This window comes from Hyla sarda, chromosome 1 (assembly GCF_029499605.1).
Source record: "Hyla sarda isolate aHylSar1 chromosome 1, aHylSar1.hap1, whole genome shotgun sequence".
Taxonomy (NCBI): Eukaryota; Metazoa; Chordata; class Amphibia; order Anura; family Hylidae; genus Hyla; species Hyla sarda.
In genome coordinates, this window is record NC_079189.1 from 497,256,471 (window position 1) to 497,275,121 (window position 18,651).

General features: G+C 40.9%; 1 protein-coding gene across 4 annotated transcripts in view; it reads right to left on the reverse strand.

Annotated features, from left to right (window-relative positions):
* YTHDC2 (YTH N6-methyladenosine RNA binding protein C2) overlaps positions 1–18,651 on the reverse strand; it is a 108,271-nt gene that overhangs the window by 18,862 nt on the left and 70,758 nt on the right. For all 4 annotated transcript variants that reach the window (XM_056537448.1, XM_056537451.1, XM_056537450.1 and 1 more), the window contains 5 exons: positions 14,715–14,834; positions 13,628–13,900; positions 13,357–13,483; positions 12,782–12,987; positions 22–217 (listed from right to left, as the gene is read on the reverse strand). In XM_056537448.1, the coding sequence (XP_056393423.1) occupies positions 22–217; positions 12,782–12,987; positions 13,357–13,483; positions 13,628–13,900; positions 14,715–14,834 (922 nt within the window). The remainder of the gene's footprint in view (positions 1–21; positions 218–12,781; positions 12,988–13,356; positions 13,484–13,627; positions 13,901–14,714; positions 14,835–18,651) is intronic.

Sequence of the window (18,651 nt, forward strand, 5' to 3'; positions counted from 1 at the left end):
TATCAATTCCTAACTCTTCACCTCGATTTGAAGATGGCTCTTGCAAAGCATTACTTGGTAGTCTGGCAGGTCCTGAGAAGATTGCTATAGTCGCAGGTGTAACTACTGTGCAGTATCTAACATTACAAATTCTGTGTGCGCGGGTCATCTCATCATAGATCAGCCAGTCGGTAGGTAAAACTTGGATAGCAGCAGCCTGTCCATTTTCAGGAGGGATCTGTTTGGATAACATTATAAAATTTATAAGCATACAGTGCATTCAGGAAGTTTTCGGACCCTTTAACATTTTGTTATGTTGTGGCTGAAATCAAAAATATCATGTTTTCCCCATCATTCTGCACTCAGTACTCCATAATAAGTGAAAACATAATTTATGCTAATTAATGAAATAGAAAAGACTAAAACATTGCATTGACATAAGTATTCAGACCCATGGCTCAGTTCATAGCTGAAGGACCTTTGGCAACGATTCAAACCTTCAGTCTTCTCTGGTATGATGCCACAAGGTTGGTCTGCTATTCTTCTCTGCAAATCTTCTAAAGCTCTGTCAGGTTAAATATGATCTATCAGAGGACAGCCATTTTCATGTCTCTTTAAAGTCATTCAATTGGGTTCAGGGCTCTGGCTGGGCCAACATTTAGAGTTGACACAAAGGCAATCCAGTGTGGTCTTGGCTGTGTGCTTAGGGTGATTGTTTTGTTGGAAGGTGAACATTCGTCAGTAGTGGGTGTGATCGGCACTTGGTCTGGCGTGTCATTGGTGCAACATGGACATAACTCGCACTCGGTATGCTCTTTTTTAGTGTTGGAAACAATGCTATTACAACACAGAATGCGTCTTGGATAAAACGCACTCTGCATTGTACCCAAGTTGCATTAATAAAACAAAACAAAAAAATATATATTTATATATATATATATATATATATATATATATATATATATATATATATAGTCTAAAGGGTGCTACTAGGAGTATTAAAACATAAGTACACAACCAAATATAAAAGTATTTAGCACATTTTAGTAAACAAAAATAATTATAAATACATGTAGAAGATACTACAAAAAAAATTGAAAAAGCTCAAAAATGAGCATACACAAAACCCAAGGGGAGCAAAGTATGCTTAACCCTAAGGAGCACATGAACATCAAAAAGTAACAGATATAAATACATACATAAACCACCCTCCAACAGATAATAAATCAAGTAGATATGTAGTATAAGTGAATATCCAAAGGATAATGTCACCAATAAATATAAGTGGGCACAAAAAGGATACACAGTAGGTAGTATAATACTAACTAGATGCCAACTTATAGTACCTGTTAAGATAACAAATAAGAAAACAATACTCATCTAAAAGATAATATACATGTATCAATAGCAAAAATCAGGAAACGTAAATTTTCATATTCAGTGGGTAACTGTGAGAGCACCCTGGGATCTGTCTAGACTGGTGAGAGGTGTATAAAATCAAACTCTATTCCTAGTCCACGGGACTCCATCTAGACTGGTGAGGGGTGTGTAACACCAAACTATTTTTCTTATTACATTTACTCTACAGGAGACTCACCAACTAGTCTTCATAGAAGACTAAATGGTACACAGTACCAAAAACCAACGGTGACTCTTACATATTATCCTCCACAGAAGACAGTGATAAGTGGTAAACAGAACCCATTAAAGACTATTGTGCTGTTTCCTCCATATATCGGCAACAGGATCATTGTATTATGTTGCAACTAGCGCTAACAATTACAGGATATAGGGGGAGATTTATCAAAATCTGAAAAGTTGCCCAATTGCCCATAGCAACCAATCAGCTCGCTTCTTTCATTTTTTTACAAGGCCTCTGCATAATGAAAGAAGCAATCTGATTGGTTGCTATGGGCAACTTTTCCTATGGACAAGTTTTAATAAATCTCCCCCATAGACTTTGATTAGAGAGTCATTCTTATCTTTTGACTTCCATTATTTGCATATTTTTTCTTCTATATTTTAGATTTGACATTGATTGATTGCTTTTTTACTATCTCTGACATGCATTGGCTAGATAACTGTAAATGTGTACTTATATATCAATAATTTTAAACAAATATATATCATAACAGCAACATTGTATATTTAAATAGCAGTTGCATGGGCCCTGCAGATAGCTCTCATATTTTAGTACAATAAATGTAACTTTTTTAAACTGTATATTTGTACGATATATGTAAGATGTGGATACTCAATCGTTCATACACTTACACAAGGTATCTCATTAGAGAACAGTAACACTTATCTTTTATTCTAAGATAGCACTGCACAAATAAACACAGATAGAAACAACATTGGTGTGTGTCTGCGGATGTTGAAAAGGTTACTTTCAGAAACGGAGTTCGCATGTATGAATGGTTATGCATGGACACGTGACAAGTCTGTGAGAAAAGTATACACGTGTCCAGCTGAATGCTATAAAGGACCAAGGCCCTGAAGATAATGCCCTGTGTTCCTGAGCAAGAAAGCATGGGCAGCATCGGCACACAAAGAGTTGAAGCGCAATAGTAAATCGTATATTCAGTAGTAGTTATACTCTCCACGTCTGGAGTATATTAGCACATTTATCACAAGTAAAGAAGCAGTCAGATAACAAGGGTCATCAGAAGTATAGGACTATTAGATTAAGCAGTAAAAATATGAGCAATGATGATAATGGTGAAAAATAAATGAATAGATAAAGTAAAAATATAGGCCCTCATTTACTATTGCAAACCCGACATGTTTTGTGGGGTTGTGCGCCAGATTCTGTCGCATTGCGCTAGAAATTCTGTCTGTGCCAGATTTTGCGCCAGAATTGACAATACCCCAACTAACTCTCCCTTTTGCTAAGAAAACCTGAAAAGGAGGCGTGGCCGCTGGAGAAAGGGGCGTGGTCTCCAAAAAGGGGCGTGCTTCTGACATTTTCACAAAAACCCAACATATTTACTAAGGTTTCCACATAAAATGTGGTGGATTTGAGCTGAGGAAAACCCGACAGATCAGAGCATATGTAAAAAAAAAAAGCAAAGTGTAGGAAAAGTGGAAAATGGAGGGAAACCTTAGTAAATATCGTAGAAAATAAATTGTAGGGAATTAAAACCCACAAAGAAACATACACAACACTCTTAGTAGATAAGGGCCATAGAGTGCAAAATCATGTTGTGTGTTGCTCAATACTAATGAGTGTGCATCTACTAATTATAAATTCAATAATAAATAAATGTGATTACGGTAAAATGAGAAATCAGCATGTATGTGTATGGTAGTTCATAATATATATATATAGATAAAATATATAAATATATATATGTGTGTGTGTGTGTGTGTGCTTGAACTTATGTTGTACTAGCATTTTTTTGCAACAATTAAAAAAAGAAACAGAATGCAGAGGAAAGTCAATTTTGGGATTCATTGTGCTTCTCAACGTCCAGGGCACACTTGATCAGCTTTTCATTAAGAATATCTCCGTGCTTCACTGCAGGGATAGTACAGTGGTCCCTCAAGTTACAATTAATAGGTTCCAGGACAACCATTGTATGTTGAAACCATTGTATGTTGAGACCATAACTCTTTGGAAACCTGGTAATTGGTTCTGAAGCCCCGAAAATGTAATCCAAAAATAGGAAAAAGTGAGTATTAAACAAAATTTAGTAGATAACTAATATAGATAAAGCAAGTCCTTACCTATAAAAGTAAGAAAGATCTGCTGGGAGCTGTAAATCATTGTCTATGTAGAGAACAGGAGCTTTTTCAGGGTCCTGTACAGTACACACAGTGTCCTAAAAAGGTCAAATGGAGTTGCCCTTACTTGGTGTCCAAAGGAGCAGCTAACCATGGTACAGGTAAAGAGCAGTACAGAACATGTAGTACCACCCTGTACTGTAGGGCGCGCTACCAGACACCAGTCAGTGCATACACTTCAGTAATACAGGTGTTTTACCAGTGAAATGCCCATTCCGATTGGTCAGTTTTTCCAGCCACTGACACGTTTCAAAGATCTGGACTGTCCGTAGCATTGTATGAATTGTTGAGTATGGTTTCAAGTTACAATGGTCCAGAAAAGCCCATTGTATGTTGAAATTATTGTATGTTGAGGCCATTGTAAGTTGAGGAATCATTGTAATGGGCAGGTAATGAGCAGCGCTTTCTTTGTTCCAGACATGAAGCTTAACCCCTTAAGGACCCAGACAATTTTCACTGTAGGACCCGGCCATTTTTTGCACATCTGACCACTGTCACTTTAAGCATTAATAACTCTGGGATGCTTTTACCTTTCATTCTGATTCCGAAATTGTTTTTTCGTGACATATTCTACTTTATATTAGTGGTAAAAATGTTGTCGATACTTGAATCATTTCTTGGTGAAAAATTCCCAAATTTGATGAAAAAATTGAAAATTTTGTATTTTTTTAACTTTAAAGCTCTCTGCTAATAAGGAAAATGGATATTGCAAATAAATGATATATTGATTCACATATACAATATGTCTACTTTATGTTGGCATCATAAAGTTGACATGTTTTTACTTTTGGAAAGCCACTTGATTAGACACCAATAAGGCTTGGTTAAAACATAACTTTTACTTGATTCGATAAAAGATTCATAATCATAAGAAGGTACACACAAAAAAGTGGGGGCAGGAGAATAAGGGTAACAGGTGAAACCCTAATCTTATAGTCCCTAACACAAAGTAACTCCTAATTTCTAAGTGTGGAAATTGGGAAAGGAGATAATAGAAATTAGTATAATACCATATATACAGTTATGTGGTAGGCCTCTTTTGCCTACGCGTTTCGCCCCTGTAATATTGGGGGCTCATCAGGGATAATAGGGAACCACAAAGCACGAAATAATATAATATTAATAAGGTGTAACAAATAGAACATAAATTGTATGTGATATTAAATGACAGCGTGATAGAGGATAAATTAGTCAGGCGTCTCAGAAAAGTAAATAATAGTACAGAGGAAGTCTGAGTGAGTCCTTGTCAGCTGTCTGTCATATGTAAAGAAATAGTGTATAATCATAAGTTGGTGACATTTGCATCTATAGGCAATACACATATAAATTACATCCACAGAGTATAAAATAATAAATTCAGAGGATGTTTAGCATATGGTCACATATGATATGTTTGCATAAGATGACGACCGCAACAGAGCAAATATTGGATATAGAAAAAAAAAAGGAGAGACAGATACATCCTCAAGGGTGTCAAGTAAGAGATCACAGGTTCCTAAACAGTATGTCGGCAGAAGATTTTTAGCTGGTCAGTGGCACATCAGGTATATATAAAGATATAGATAAGCCATAAGGGTCTCTGATTCATCAGGGTCTCTGATTCATCACAATCTTGATAGAAATGTATGGTAAGGAAAAGGCAGTGCTGGATCAGGGTACATTTAGTGTGGTAGTACCCTTAGTGGAGCAATCTCCCTTACTGATGATGCCTCGGTAAGATGACCGGGATGTGCAACGAGGACGCCGCGTGTGGTTCCCTCTTATCCCTGATGAGCCCCCAATATTACAGGGGCGAAATGCGTAGGCAAAAGAGGCCTACCACATAACTGTATACATTGTATTATACTATTATCTCCTTTCCCAATTTCCACACATAGAAATCAGGAGTTACTTTGTGTTAGGGACTATAGATTAGGGTTTCACCTGTTACCCTTATTCTCCTGCCCCCACTTTTTTGTGTGTACATTCTTATGATTATGAATCTCTAATCGAATCAAGTAAAAGTTATGTTTTAACCAAGCCTTATTGGAGTCTAATCAAGTGGCTTTCTAATTTCAATCTCTACCACCAAGGGCAGAGTATGAGTGTTGGGCTTTGGTACCTGTACCTTACACCAAAAGTTGGTTTTCTTAATGTTTTTACTTTTGGAAGACATCAAAGGGCTTCAAAGTTCAGCAGCAATTTTCCAATTTTTCACAAAATTTTCAAAATCAAAATTTTTCAGGGACCAGTTCAGTTTTGAAGTGGATGTGAAGGGCCTTCTTATTAGAAATACCCCATAAATGACCCCATTATAAAAACTGCACCCCTCAAAGTATTCAAAAGTTTTTTTTAACTCTTTAGGCATTTCAGCAAATTGCAGGAGAAAATTCAAAATCTTCATTTTTTACACTGGCATGTTCTTGTAGACCCAGTTTTTGAATTTTTACAAGGGATAAAAGGAGAGAAATCTTCCTTAAATGTGTAACCCAATTTCTCTCCAGTAAGGAAATACCTCATATGTGTATGTCAAGTGCTCTGTGGGTCCACTAGAGGGCTCAGAAGGGAAGAAGCAACAGTGGGATTTTGGAGAGATAGTTTTTCTGAAATGGTTTTTGGGGGGCATGTCACATTTAGGATTTTTTTTCACTAAAATGCTAGTTTTCCCCCAAATTTTACATTTTTACAATGGGTAATAGGAGAAAATTCCCCCAAAATTTGTAACTCCATCTCTTCCGAGTAGAGAAAAAAAAATAAAAAATCATTTACACATCCAAATTTAACGAAAAGTCGTCAAACACCTGTGTGGTGTTAAGGCTCACTGTACCCCCCTTGATGGGTGTAGTTTTCAAAATAGTATGCCATGTGTTTTTTGTTTTTTTTTTGCTGTCCTGGCACCATAGGTGCTTCCTAAATGGGACATGCCCCCCAAAAACCCTTTTAGCAAAATTTGCTTTCCAAAAGCCAAATGTGACCCCTTTTCTGAGCATTGTAGTGCGCCCACAGTGCACTTGACGTCCACACATGGGGTATTTCCATACTCAGAAGAGATGGGGTTACAAATTTTGGGGGGCATTTTCTCCTATTACCCCTTGTAAAAATGTAAAATTTGGGGGGAAAACTAGCATTTTAGTGAAAAATTTTTTTTATAATAATTTACATATCCAACTTTAACTAAAAGTCATCAAACACCCCACAGGTGTTTACAATGCAGGTGACATTTTTTTATACCCTTCTCCAGATCTGTGCCTCCACACTATCATGTCTCTACAGGCAGCTCTTTCCACCTCATGGTTTGTTTTTTGCTCTGATATGCATTGTCAGATGTGATACCTTAGATACACCCTGTTCCAAATTATAATGCAAATTATATTTTTCTCATTTACCAAAATAATTGATGCAAATAACAGTCTAGCATAATTCTCATGTTATCAACTATTAAGAGTACAATACAAATTGTATTGAACAGTTTTTTGTTTTTTTTTAAACATAAAAAACTTGCAATGCACTGTTCCAAATTATTACGCATAGTAAGTTTCAAAACACTTATGGGTTGTAAAGAACAAAAAATTTCATTTGTTGTGTTTGCAGCCTATTTACTGAAATCAAACTTTTAACAACATTTTAACTTTTTAAACATTTTAACAGGTCACGTTACATTTTAATATAGGAACCCTTATTTAAGAGCAGCATCACAAGTCTTGTATTCATTGAACTTGTGAGTTTTTGGACAGTTTCTACTTGAATTTGTTTGCAAGATGTCAGAATAGCCTCCCAAAGCTGCTGTTTGGATGTAAACTGCCTCCGACCCTCATAGATCTTTTGCTTGAGGATGCTCCAAAGGTTCACAATAGGATTGAGATCAGGGGAGGATGGAGGCCACACTAGGACTTTCTCTCCTCAGGTTCCCTGAGGCCAGGTGGTGCGGTGGTGGATTGTCGAGAGGCTCTCCTGACTCTTCTCTGCTCTGATACCCTCGGGCATCCTGAAAAGAACAGGCGCCATCTTCAGCCTTCGTGGGCGGGGCTTGTGAGCGGCTGCTCCCACCGGCGAGGGAGAGTCTGACGTAACCTGGTGGAGATGGGCAGGAGCCCTCTGCATCCCTCTGCTCCCTGCTGCTGCTGCAGCGTTACTGGGGGCCTGAGTGAGTACTTCTTTAGCCTGGCTTGCCCTCCTGGACCCTGTGGTACTCTCATTGTCCATAGTTGCCCACTGGTCCACTGAGGGGTAGTCAAAAAAATAAGTCCAAACAATATGCTGAGGCTCAGCTGCCGGCCTCTGATGAAGAAGCCTCTTCTGTTGATGGGTCCTCCCGCTCCTGTGGTCCCCTGAAAGGCCTGTCTATGATGCTACAGCTATGGATCATCGGTTCTCGGAGCTGCTGGCTGCCTTTACCTCCTGCCAATCCATCATGGTGACAAAAGTGGATGAACTGCGGCAGGAATTTGTTATTCTGAGACATGAGACCCAAAAGATTTGTGAGCGCACAGGGGAGGTGGAGTGTCGGTTCTTTATGTTAGAGGATACTGTCCATCCCTTGCCGGAGCAGGTTGAATCTCTCCAGCTTCAGGTCACACGAGTTATGAGTCGTATGGACGACATGGAGAACCGTATGAGGCGCAATAATATTTGTCTTGTTGGCATTCCTGAGAAGGTGGAGGGGACAGATCCAGTGTTGTTTCTTGAAACATGGCTGAAAGAGATTCTTCCGGAGGACACCATCTCTCCTTATTTCTCCATTGAACGGGCTCACAGGGTCCCTGTTAGGCTCCCCCCTCCTGGGGGTCCTCCTCGTCCCTCCCTGGCCAAGCTTCTACACTTCAAGGACAGGGATGCTGTTCTCCGTACAGTGCGACTTAAGGGAGAGGTCCTTTGTGGCAGGAGAAGAGTGTCTTTCTATCCTGATTTTTCTATGGAGCTTCGTAAGCAGAGAGTGCAGTTCACTAAGGTCCGATATAAGCTGCGTGCTAAAGGCTACAGATACTCGATGCTGTATCCTGCTCGTCTCAGGGTGGTAAATGGAACCTCCACTAAGTTCTTCACTTCCCTGACTGAAGCCCTTCATTGAGTTGACGGAGCTCCTCCTGTCAGACCCCCGGATTGAACTGTCCTGGAATGTCCTGTTCCTGGTTGCTTGTCTTCTAGATAGTTGACAGGGAGATAGGGTCCTTAGAGTGGCCCTAGGTTCCAGCTCCATTAAGGCCTCCCTGGGTGGTATTCTTAGTTGCCGGCCATTTTAGGAGGTGGTGGGGTGGCGGGAGTGTTCTTCTTTCTAGCTTAGGTTCACTTGGTGTCTTGTCGACACCCGCTACAGTTGTATTCAGGGTATAGGTCTGCACTGTGTTAGGGCGTAGAATTTTCCTATGTCCCGTTTAGTGTTAGACAGGGATTCATTGGGTTTGTTATGGTTCTGTTTTGTTGCATTTGTTCTGTGTCTGTGCCATGTCTGTGGGGTGTGTGTGGTCCCGGGTCCTGGTCCTCCCTTTTTCCCTCCCGCTTGTTTATTTGGATATGTTTTGTGATGGGGACCCTAAAGGGGGCTTAACTCAAAGTTCAAGAGGGCATTATGCCTAGACTTTGTGAAACGTCAGTCCCCTCATATTATCTGCTTACAGGAAACCCATATTACGGGCCAGAAGGTTCTTGCCCTGAAAAGAGCGTGGATAGCGCAAGGCTATCATGCCTTGTTCTCTAATTATGCTAGGGGGGTGTCTATTTTAGTTGCTAAATCCTTGCCGTTGATTATTTCCCAGACTGCCTGTGATCATTTTGGAAGGTTTGTCATATTACACTATTCCATGGGTTCCTTTTCCTTTGTGCTTGTCTCAGTTTATGTGCCTCCTCCATTTCAGGTCTCCGTGTTGGAGTTGATTACTAACAAATTGTTATCTTTTCCCTCTGATCCTGTCCTCTTTTGTTGTGATTTTAATGTGGTTCCTGATCCTGGGCTCGACCGCACCACCGCTGCTGACCCTGGCTCCTCTTTCTTTAACACCTGGCGTTGTGCCTGACTGACATATGGAGATGGAAGTATCCGACTGCAACTTCCTTTTCCTTTTACTCTACGGTCCATCGGTCCTTTTCCCGCATTGATCTGGCTCTGGCATCTGTTGATCTGCTCCAGGCGGTAAGAGAAGTTTCCTACTCCACTAGGGGGCTCTCAGACCACTCTGCGGTAATGGTAGTTCTCAATCTAGGTCCTAGTCCCCTCTCCTGTATCTGGCGCCTGCACCCTGGCGGGACTCTTTACTTCAGTGGGATGCATACAAGGCCATGGTCAGGGGTGCCTTTATAGCCGGGGTAGCGGGCCAACGGAAGATTAGGTTTGTTATGGAAGGTAAGCTGATGGTGGAGGCGAACGTTTTGGAGGCGGCGTATATTAGGGATCCTTCTCCTGATAATGAACGGGCGTGGGCTAAGGCTCAGAGGTTCTTGTTGGTGGTTCAGAAGGATAGAGTTCAGCTGCGGATGGCGGATAGGGAGGCTGCTCTTTTTGAGTTTGTGGATAACAATGGGAAGTTGTTGGCCTATTAAGCACGGACTAGTCTTCCTGTTGCTTCTATCCCTTGCATTAGGAGTGGGGATGGGTCGGTGGTGTCTGTCCCCAGCTGATTAATTCTGACTTTTACTCCTCTTTGTACTCGGCCCCTCTAAGGCCCTGCCAGGGGGAAATTGTGTGTTTCCTACAAGATCTCTCTCTTCCCCGGCTTAGTTCCTCTCAGGAAGAGGCGCTGGATCTTGAGTGTTTGACCCCTATATTACTTAAATTATTTCATTCAATGGCTGTTGAGGAGTCACTTCCAGATTCCATGAGGGAGGCGCTGATCATTGTCCTTCCCAAACCTGGTAAAGACCCACTGCTGCCTTATTCTTACAGGCCGATCTCTCTTTTAAATGTAGATATAAAACTCCTGGCTCGGGTATTGGCTACTCACCTACGTGGTGTCATATCCTCCATCATTCATCCTGACCAAATGAGTTTTATGCCGAGTAGAGCAACTGATGTAAATGTGAAGCGCCTTCAACTTAATATTGCAGCTGTGGAGGAGGGGTTTCCTTCTGTAGTGGTTGGATGTATATATAAGGCCTTTGACTCTGTGGGATGGCCCTTCTTGTGGGAGGTTTTGGGCGCATTTGGGTTTGGTCCCCGATTCTGTGCGTGGGTTCGTTTGTTGTATGATAGTCCTAGGGCCCGCATTCGCACTAACCTGGATCTTTCTGCCCCCTTTATCCTGGGTCGTGGGACGAGACAGGGGTGCCCGCTTTCTCCATTTCTTTTTGCATTGGTCGTGGAGCCTTTGGCGGCGGCCATCTGTAAAGACCCTACTATCTATGGCATCCACAGGGGGTCTATTGCTGAGAAGGTCTCCCTCTATGCGGATGACACATTAGTGTATTTAGCGGATGCGGAGGGTTCTCTCTTGTCTTTAATTGACCTACTGGACCGGTTTGGGTCGATTTTGGGCTTATGGGTAAACTGGGCTAAGTCCTCATTGATGGCGCTTTCACCTGAGGTTTTCCTCCCTCACTCTCACTCCTCTTTTTTTTCTTTCCCTTCTGACTATAGTTAAAGTCTGGTCCGTGGTGTCGAGCAACTTTCCACAGCCTATGGTATCTCCTAGAGCACCCTTGTGGGGGAATGTACATTTACCTCACCTGCATTGAGTCAAATTTGTGATCCATTTGCTTGCGGAGGATCAGGTTTTCTTATCCTTTTCAGACATGAAAGAACATTATGGCATCCCTGGAAATGCATTTTATAGGCATCTTCAGCTTCGGCATGCGGTTCAGGCAAAATCTGGCTCCCTGACGTTTACTCCCGCGTTTTCTGAAGTGGAGCTTCTTCTGGGCACAGCGGACCTTTCAAAACCTCTTACTAAGTCTTATGCTTTCCTTCAGTCACTGGGGCCTAGCCCCTTTCTATGAGCCTTTCATAAATGGGTGGAGGATGTCCCTGATCTGTTGGACTGCCACTGGAGGGAGGTTGAGGGTGCCTATTACTCTACTGTAGTTAGTAGAAGAGATATGCTGATTCAATCTAGATACATCTTGAGGCTGTATCAAACTCCTGCTAAACTGAAGTGTATAGGTGTTTCACAGTCTGATCTATGTTTCTGGTGCTCTTTGGAAGTTGGTACATTTATGTATGCTGTCTGGGAGTGTCCTGTCATCTCCTCCTTCTGGAGGGAGGTAATGGGTTTTCTGGCAGATAATCTTGACTTCCCCTTTCTACTCACCCCTATGGTATGCCTGTTAGGTGTTATCAATTACGTTGTTTCTGGTTCTCATAGACGCTTGCTGATTCGCTTTCTTTATTCAGTGCCCGGAAGGTAGTAGTGATGTCCTGGTAGGATACCTCCCTCCCCCCCTCTGTCTAGATGGCTGAATCTGGTAAACCGATATGTTCCATTGCACCAGGCATTGTATGTAAGTCGCAAGTGCCCTAGGAAGTTTGACAAGCTGTGGACCCCCTGGCTTCTCCTGGACTTGTCAGCTGACTCACCGGCTAGGTTGCCCCAGTAAATTTCATACAGTATGTTACTGTTCTCTCGGAGTTACTGGGAGGTGTGCATGTGTGAACGGATGTGTGTTGTTTGTGCTGGGCTTTCTCTGGATAGTCTTAGATGCCCCCTTCCTCCTTGCTATTGGATGATTCTATGTATATTATTTCTTATTATGGTGGGGGTGGTCTCAGGGACCTAAGGAGGGTGTTCTATATGTTTAACTTGTTGGTTATGTTTGTTGCTTAAAATAGAAAACTTAAATAAATACTAAATTTCTAGTGTCTAGTGTTCTAGTGTCATAGTGTCTGAATACTTATGTCCATGTTCAATTATAATTTTCCTTTTTAAAGAATTTTAAAAAATTCCATTAATATTTGTGTTTTCACCTTGACATTATGTGGTATTAGGTGCAGACTTGAAAAATAGATTTTCTTTTCATTTTAGCACAACACAATGTGAAAAAAGACAGACCATCTAAGTGAACAAAAGACGAAAAACAAATAAATCAGCTCGTGTTCTACAAATGATATTACCTTTTTATATTGTGGTTGGTTTAGAACTGAAGTTGGATGGAAGCGTACATGTTTTTCCTTATGGCTGGTGAGCAGCATGCTCGCTCTGTCTACATGGATTAGGTTTGGATACATACCAGCCACAAGGGCAGCTTTTACTACAGCCCAATTCTCAGAGTTTGTATTTACATCTCTTATGTCCCCTCCTCCACGAGCCCTAACAAATCCTGCCAAGAAACAATAAAACACATTCAGATGTATTGCAGTCACAGTTATCCTAAAGGCAACCTGTCACAATAAAAATGCAAACTGATCAGCAGGAATCATTTTATAGAACAGGAGGAGGTGAGCAGATGGATATAGTTTTGTGTGAAAAGTTCCAGGATGTGGGAAGTCCTACTCAGTGAGTGGTCCACCCTCATGACTTAATCTGGAAGGAATAGATATTGACATGAATAAATGACAAGTAATCCTGAAACCAACAAAACTATATATCAATCTGCTCAGATAATCCTGCCCTATAACATGATGCCTGCAGATTGAACATTTCTAGTTTAGCAGATTATTTTTACTGTTACTCTTTGTCAGATAACTACCTGATGCCCTGAGCTGCCCAAGAAGCTGAGTTCTCATGCCAATAATAATTTCCATTGTAGCCTGAGACAGAAAATTCTTTTCACAGAAAGCTCTTTCCCACCCGTCACTCCGAGCCTTCTGCCAAGCCTGCAAAACAGTGTTAGAATTAATTGAATGCTTGATTTTCAGTATGTAATAATAATAATCTACAAAGGTTAGTACACACAAAACTACTATATCATATAAAAAATTGCAATAACAGAACAAATGTCACATAATGGTATTCCATACCTGAAAAGCCCTAAGCAAAGCCATATGATCGCTAAATGTCCCCGCTGTAAACCGCTTCCTGCACAGCATTGCTGCACGTTTCTGGGAAGCCTGAGTTGGCAAGACAAATGGATCTCGATATGCTAAAGTGCAAGCTATAGTAAGTATAGGGTCCAAACACTTCAAAACAACTGCACACAGCACCATTTTGCCAATATGAGGTTCAACTGGTAAGTCAGCTAAGTGATAGCCAAGTTCGGTCAGATCCTCCCAAACATCCATGGCATCAATTGTCTGTGAACACAAATTCATTTAGTTAACAGTTATACCTTTGTACATTTCACACTTATTTTGACCGAAAGCCAGGCAAGAAGGAACCAAATACCAGATAAGGGTGCTTTAACAATGCACTTGCATTGTCATAGGACAAGTGTCTCAAACTCAAATTATCCGTGGGCCACTGGAGGTAGCAGCTGGGTAAGGCTGGGCCGCATGCGCCCCTTACATATAATGCCCCCATCATGCGCCCCTCATCATCCACCAGCAAAACCCCCACCAGCAGTAGCACCCTCATCATCCACCAGCAATCCCCCATTGCCCATTCATGGTAATGGCATGAGCTGACAGATGATGAGGGTGCTACTTCTGGGGGTTACCCACATTAGGTAGGCAGCAGGTTCCCCACATTAGGTAGGCCGCAGGTTCCCCACATTAGGTAGGCCGCAGGTTCCCCACATTAGGTAGAAGCAGGTTCCCCACATTAGGTAGCAGCAGGTTCCCTACATTAGGTAGCACCAGGTTCCCCACATTAGGTAGAAGCAGGTTCCCCACATTAGGTAGAAGCAGGTTCCCCACATTAGGTAGCAGCAGGTTCCCCCACATTAGGCAGCAGCAGGTTCCCCCCATTAGGTAGAAGCAGGTTCCCCACATTTGGTAGGGCCCCTCCGTGATCAGACATCTTATCCCCTATCCTTTCGATATGGGATAAGATGTTTTTGCCCGGAATACCCTTTTAAAGAAAAGTACATGGGACATATCAGGTCACAAAATCTTCATCGCAAAAACTAAAGCAATGAAAATGACAGGCACTACTTTACATTTCACTCACCTTCAGCATCTGTACCGCATCACGAACAATTAAAGTTGGTGGTGGCTCTGGAGCTTTCATCAAGAAATCTGCAATCGGAGAGTTTGTTGGTGCCAGTAATTTTGCATGCAGGCAAAGCTCCTTTGAATATAAAAAATGTACATAGTTTAAATGACCTTATAACAAACTAGTTTAACCTGTTGGGGTCGGAGGGCGTACCTATACGTCCTTCGCCCACTCCCTTTCTATAACGCGGGGCCGCGGCGTGGCCCCACGTCATAGTGGGTCGGGCCCGGCCAGGACCCGTGGCAGTGCCGCTCGCTATTAACCCTTTAGACGCAGTGTTCAAAGTTGAACGCTGCGTCGAAAGTGAAAGTAAGACATTGCCGGTTAGCTCAGGGAGCTGTTCGGGATCGCCACAGTGAAATTGCGGCATCCCAAACAGCTTACAGGACAGCAGGGGGGCCCCTACCTTCCTCCTCACTGTCTGATCACCGAATGACTGCTCAATGCCTGAGATCCAGGCATGAGCAGTCAAGCGGCAGAATCATTGATCGATTCTATCCTATGGGAAACCATTGATCAATGTAAAAGATCAGTGTGTGCAGTGTTATAGTCCCCTAATAAAGATAATTTAACCCCTTCCCTAATAAAAGTTTGAATCACCCCCCTTTTCCCATTTAAAAAATAAAAAAAAACAGCGTAAATAAAAATAAAATTAAACATATGTGGTATCGCCGCGTGTGGAAATGTGCGAATTATAAAAATATATCGTTAATTAAACTGCACGATCAACAGCGTACGCGCAAAAAAATTTCAAAATCCAAAATAGCGTATTTTTGGTCACTTTTTATATCATGAAAACATTAATAAAAAGTGATCAAAAAGTCCGATCAATACAAAAATGGTGTCGCTAAAAACTTCAGATCACGGCACAAAGAATGAGCCCACATACAACTCCGTACGCAGAAAAATAAAAAAGTTATAAGGGTCAGAATATGACAATTTTAACCCCTTAATGACCAAGGACGTACCAGTACGTCCTGAATCCTTTCCCTTTCTATAACGCGGGGCCACGACTTGGCTAATAGCGCCGCGCGGCATTGATCGTGGTGCCGTGCGCTATTAACCCTTTAGACGCGGCGTTCAAAGTTGAAAGGGGTTTTCCAGGAAAAACCTTTTTTTATATATATATCAACTGGCTCCAGAAAGTTAAACAGATTTGTAAATTACTTCTATTACATTTTTTTAATCCTTTCAGTACTTATGAGCTTCTGAAGATAAGGTTGTTCTTTTCTGTCTATATCTTCTCTGATGACACCTGTCTCGAGAAATGCCCAGTTTAGAAGAGGTTTGCTATGGGGATTTGCTTCTAAACTGGGTGTTTCACGAGACAGGTCGCATCAGAGAGGATTTAGACAACCTTAACTTCAAAAGCTCATAAGTACTGAAAGAATTAAGATTTTTTAATAGATTTTTAATAGATTTTTTAATCTGTTTAACTTTCCGGAGCCAGTTGATATATAAAAAAAAGTTTTTCCTGGAATACCCCTTTGAACGATGCGTCTAAAGTGAAAATGAAACCATGCCGGCTAGCTCAGGGAACTGTTCGGGATCGCCGCGGCGAAATCGCGGCGTCCCGAACAGCTGTTAGACACGAGGAGGGTCTCCTACCTTGCCTCCTGGTGTCCGATCACCGAATGACTGCTCAGTGCCTGAGATTCAGGCATGAGCAGTCAAGCGGCAGAATCATCGATCACTGGTTTCCTATGAGAAAGCATTGAACAATGTAAAAGAACAGTGTGTGCAGTGTTATAGGTCCCTATAACACTGCAAAATAAAAAAGTGAAAAAAAAGTGAATAAAGATCATTTAACACCTCCCCTATTAAAAGTTTGAATCACCCCCCTTTTCCCATTTAAAAAAAAAAAACTGTGTAAATAAAAATAAACATATGTGGTATCGCCGTGTGTGGAAATGTCCAAATTATAAAAATATATCTTTAATTAAACCGCACGGTCAATGGTGTACGCGCAAAAAAATTCCAAAGTTCAAAATAGTGTATTTTTGGTCACTTTTTATATCATGAAAAAATGAATAAAAAGTGATCAACAAGTCCGATCAATACAGAAAGTGTACCGCTAAAAACTTCCGATCACGGCGCAAAAAATTAGCCCTCATACCGACCCATATGCAGTAAAATAAAAAAGTTATGGGGGTCAGAAGATGACAATTTTTAACGTTTACATTTTCCTGCATGTAATTATGATTTTTTTCAGAAATACAACAAAATCAAACCGATATAAGTAGGGTATCATTTTAATCGTATGGACCTACAGAATAAAGAAAATGTGTTATTTTTACCGAAAAATTTACTGCGTGGAAACAGAAGCCCCCAAAATTTACGAAATAGCGTATATATATTTTTTTTTTCAATTTTGTCTCGCAATGATTTTTTTTTCCATTTCGCCGTAGATTTTTGGGTAAAATGACTGATTGTTACTGCAAAGTAGAATTGGTGGCGCAAAAAATAAGCCATAATATGGAATTTTAGGTGCAAAATTGAAAGGGTTATGATTTTTTAAAGGTAAGGAGGAAAAAACTAAAGTGCAAAAACGGAAAACCCCCTGGTCCTTAAAGGGGTACTCCGGTGAAAACCTTTTTTCTTTTAAATCAACTGGTGGCAGAAAGTTAAACATATTTGTAAATTACTTCTATTAAAACATCTTAATCCTTCCAGTACTTATTAGCTGCTGAATGCTACAGATGAAATTCCTTTCTTTTTGGAATACTGATGACATCACGAGCACAGTGCTCTCTGTTGACATCTCTGTCCATTTTAGGAACCATGCATAGCAGATGTATGCTAAGGGCAGCATGGTGGCTCAGTGGTTAGCACTACTGCCTTGCAGTGCTGGGGACTTGGGTTCAAATCCCACTAAAGACAACAATAAAAAAAAGTGTTATTATTATTATAATAACGTCAGCAGAGAGAACTGTGCTCGTGATGTCATCAGAGAGCATTCCAAAAAGAAAAGAATTTCCTCTGTAGTATTCAGCAGCTAATAGGTACAGTAAGGATTAAGATTTTTTAACAGAAGTAATTTACAAATATGTTTAACTTTCTGCCACCAGTTGATTTAAAAGAAAAAAGGTTTTCACCGGAGTACCCCTTTAAGGGGTTAAACGTATACATTTTCCTACAAGTAGTTATGATTTTTTTCAGAAGTACGACAAAATCAAACCTATATAAGTAGGGTATCATTTTAATTGTATGGAGCTACAGAATAAAGATAAGGTGTCATTTTTACCAAAAAAATGTACTGCGTAGAAAAGGAAGCCCCCAAAAGTTACAAAATGGCATTTTTTCTTAGATTTTGTTGCACAATGATTTTCTTTTCCGTTTCGCCATAGATTTTTGGGTAAACTGACTGATGTCACTACAAAGTATAATTGGTGGCGCAAAAAATAAGCCATCATATGGATTATTAGGTGCAAAATTGAAAGAGTTATGATTTTTAAAAGGTAAGGAGGAAAAAACGAAAGTGCAAAAACGGGAAAACTCTCCTTCCCCAAGGGGTTAAAGTATATGGACACCATTTTACGGCACTGCTCATTTAGTCCTATGCACACTCTGTACTCGACGGCATGAAAGAAGTAGACGGCAATTGGAAAACTTTAATTATATGAATTACAGGCTGCCGCTCTGTAAGTGCATTGTTGTATGAAAGAAGAAGACGGCACTCACCATGCGGCAAATACAGGAATATTTTATTTTCAGTAACTGTGCATGTTACACAGGTCAAGAAGTCACACAGATAGCAGGGAACGTGTGGCTGCACGTTCCCCGCTATCGGTGTAAGTCCCTGACCTGTGTAACATGCACCATTATTGAAGATTAAATATTCCTGTATTTGCTGTATGGTGAGTGCCGTCTTCATACAACAATGCACTTACAG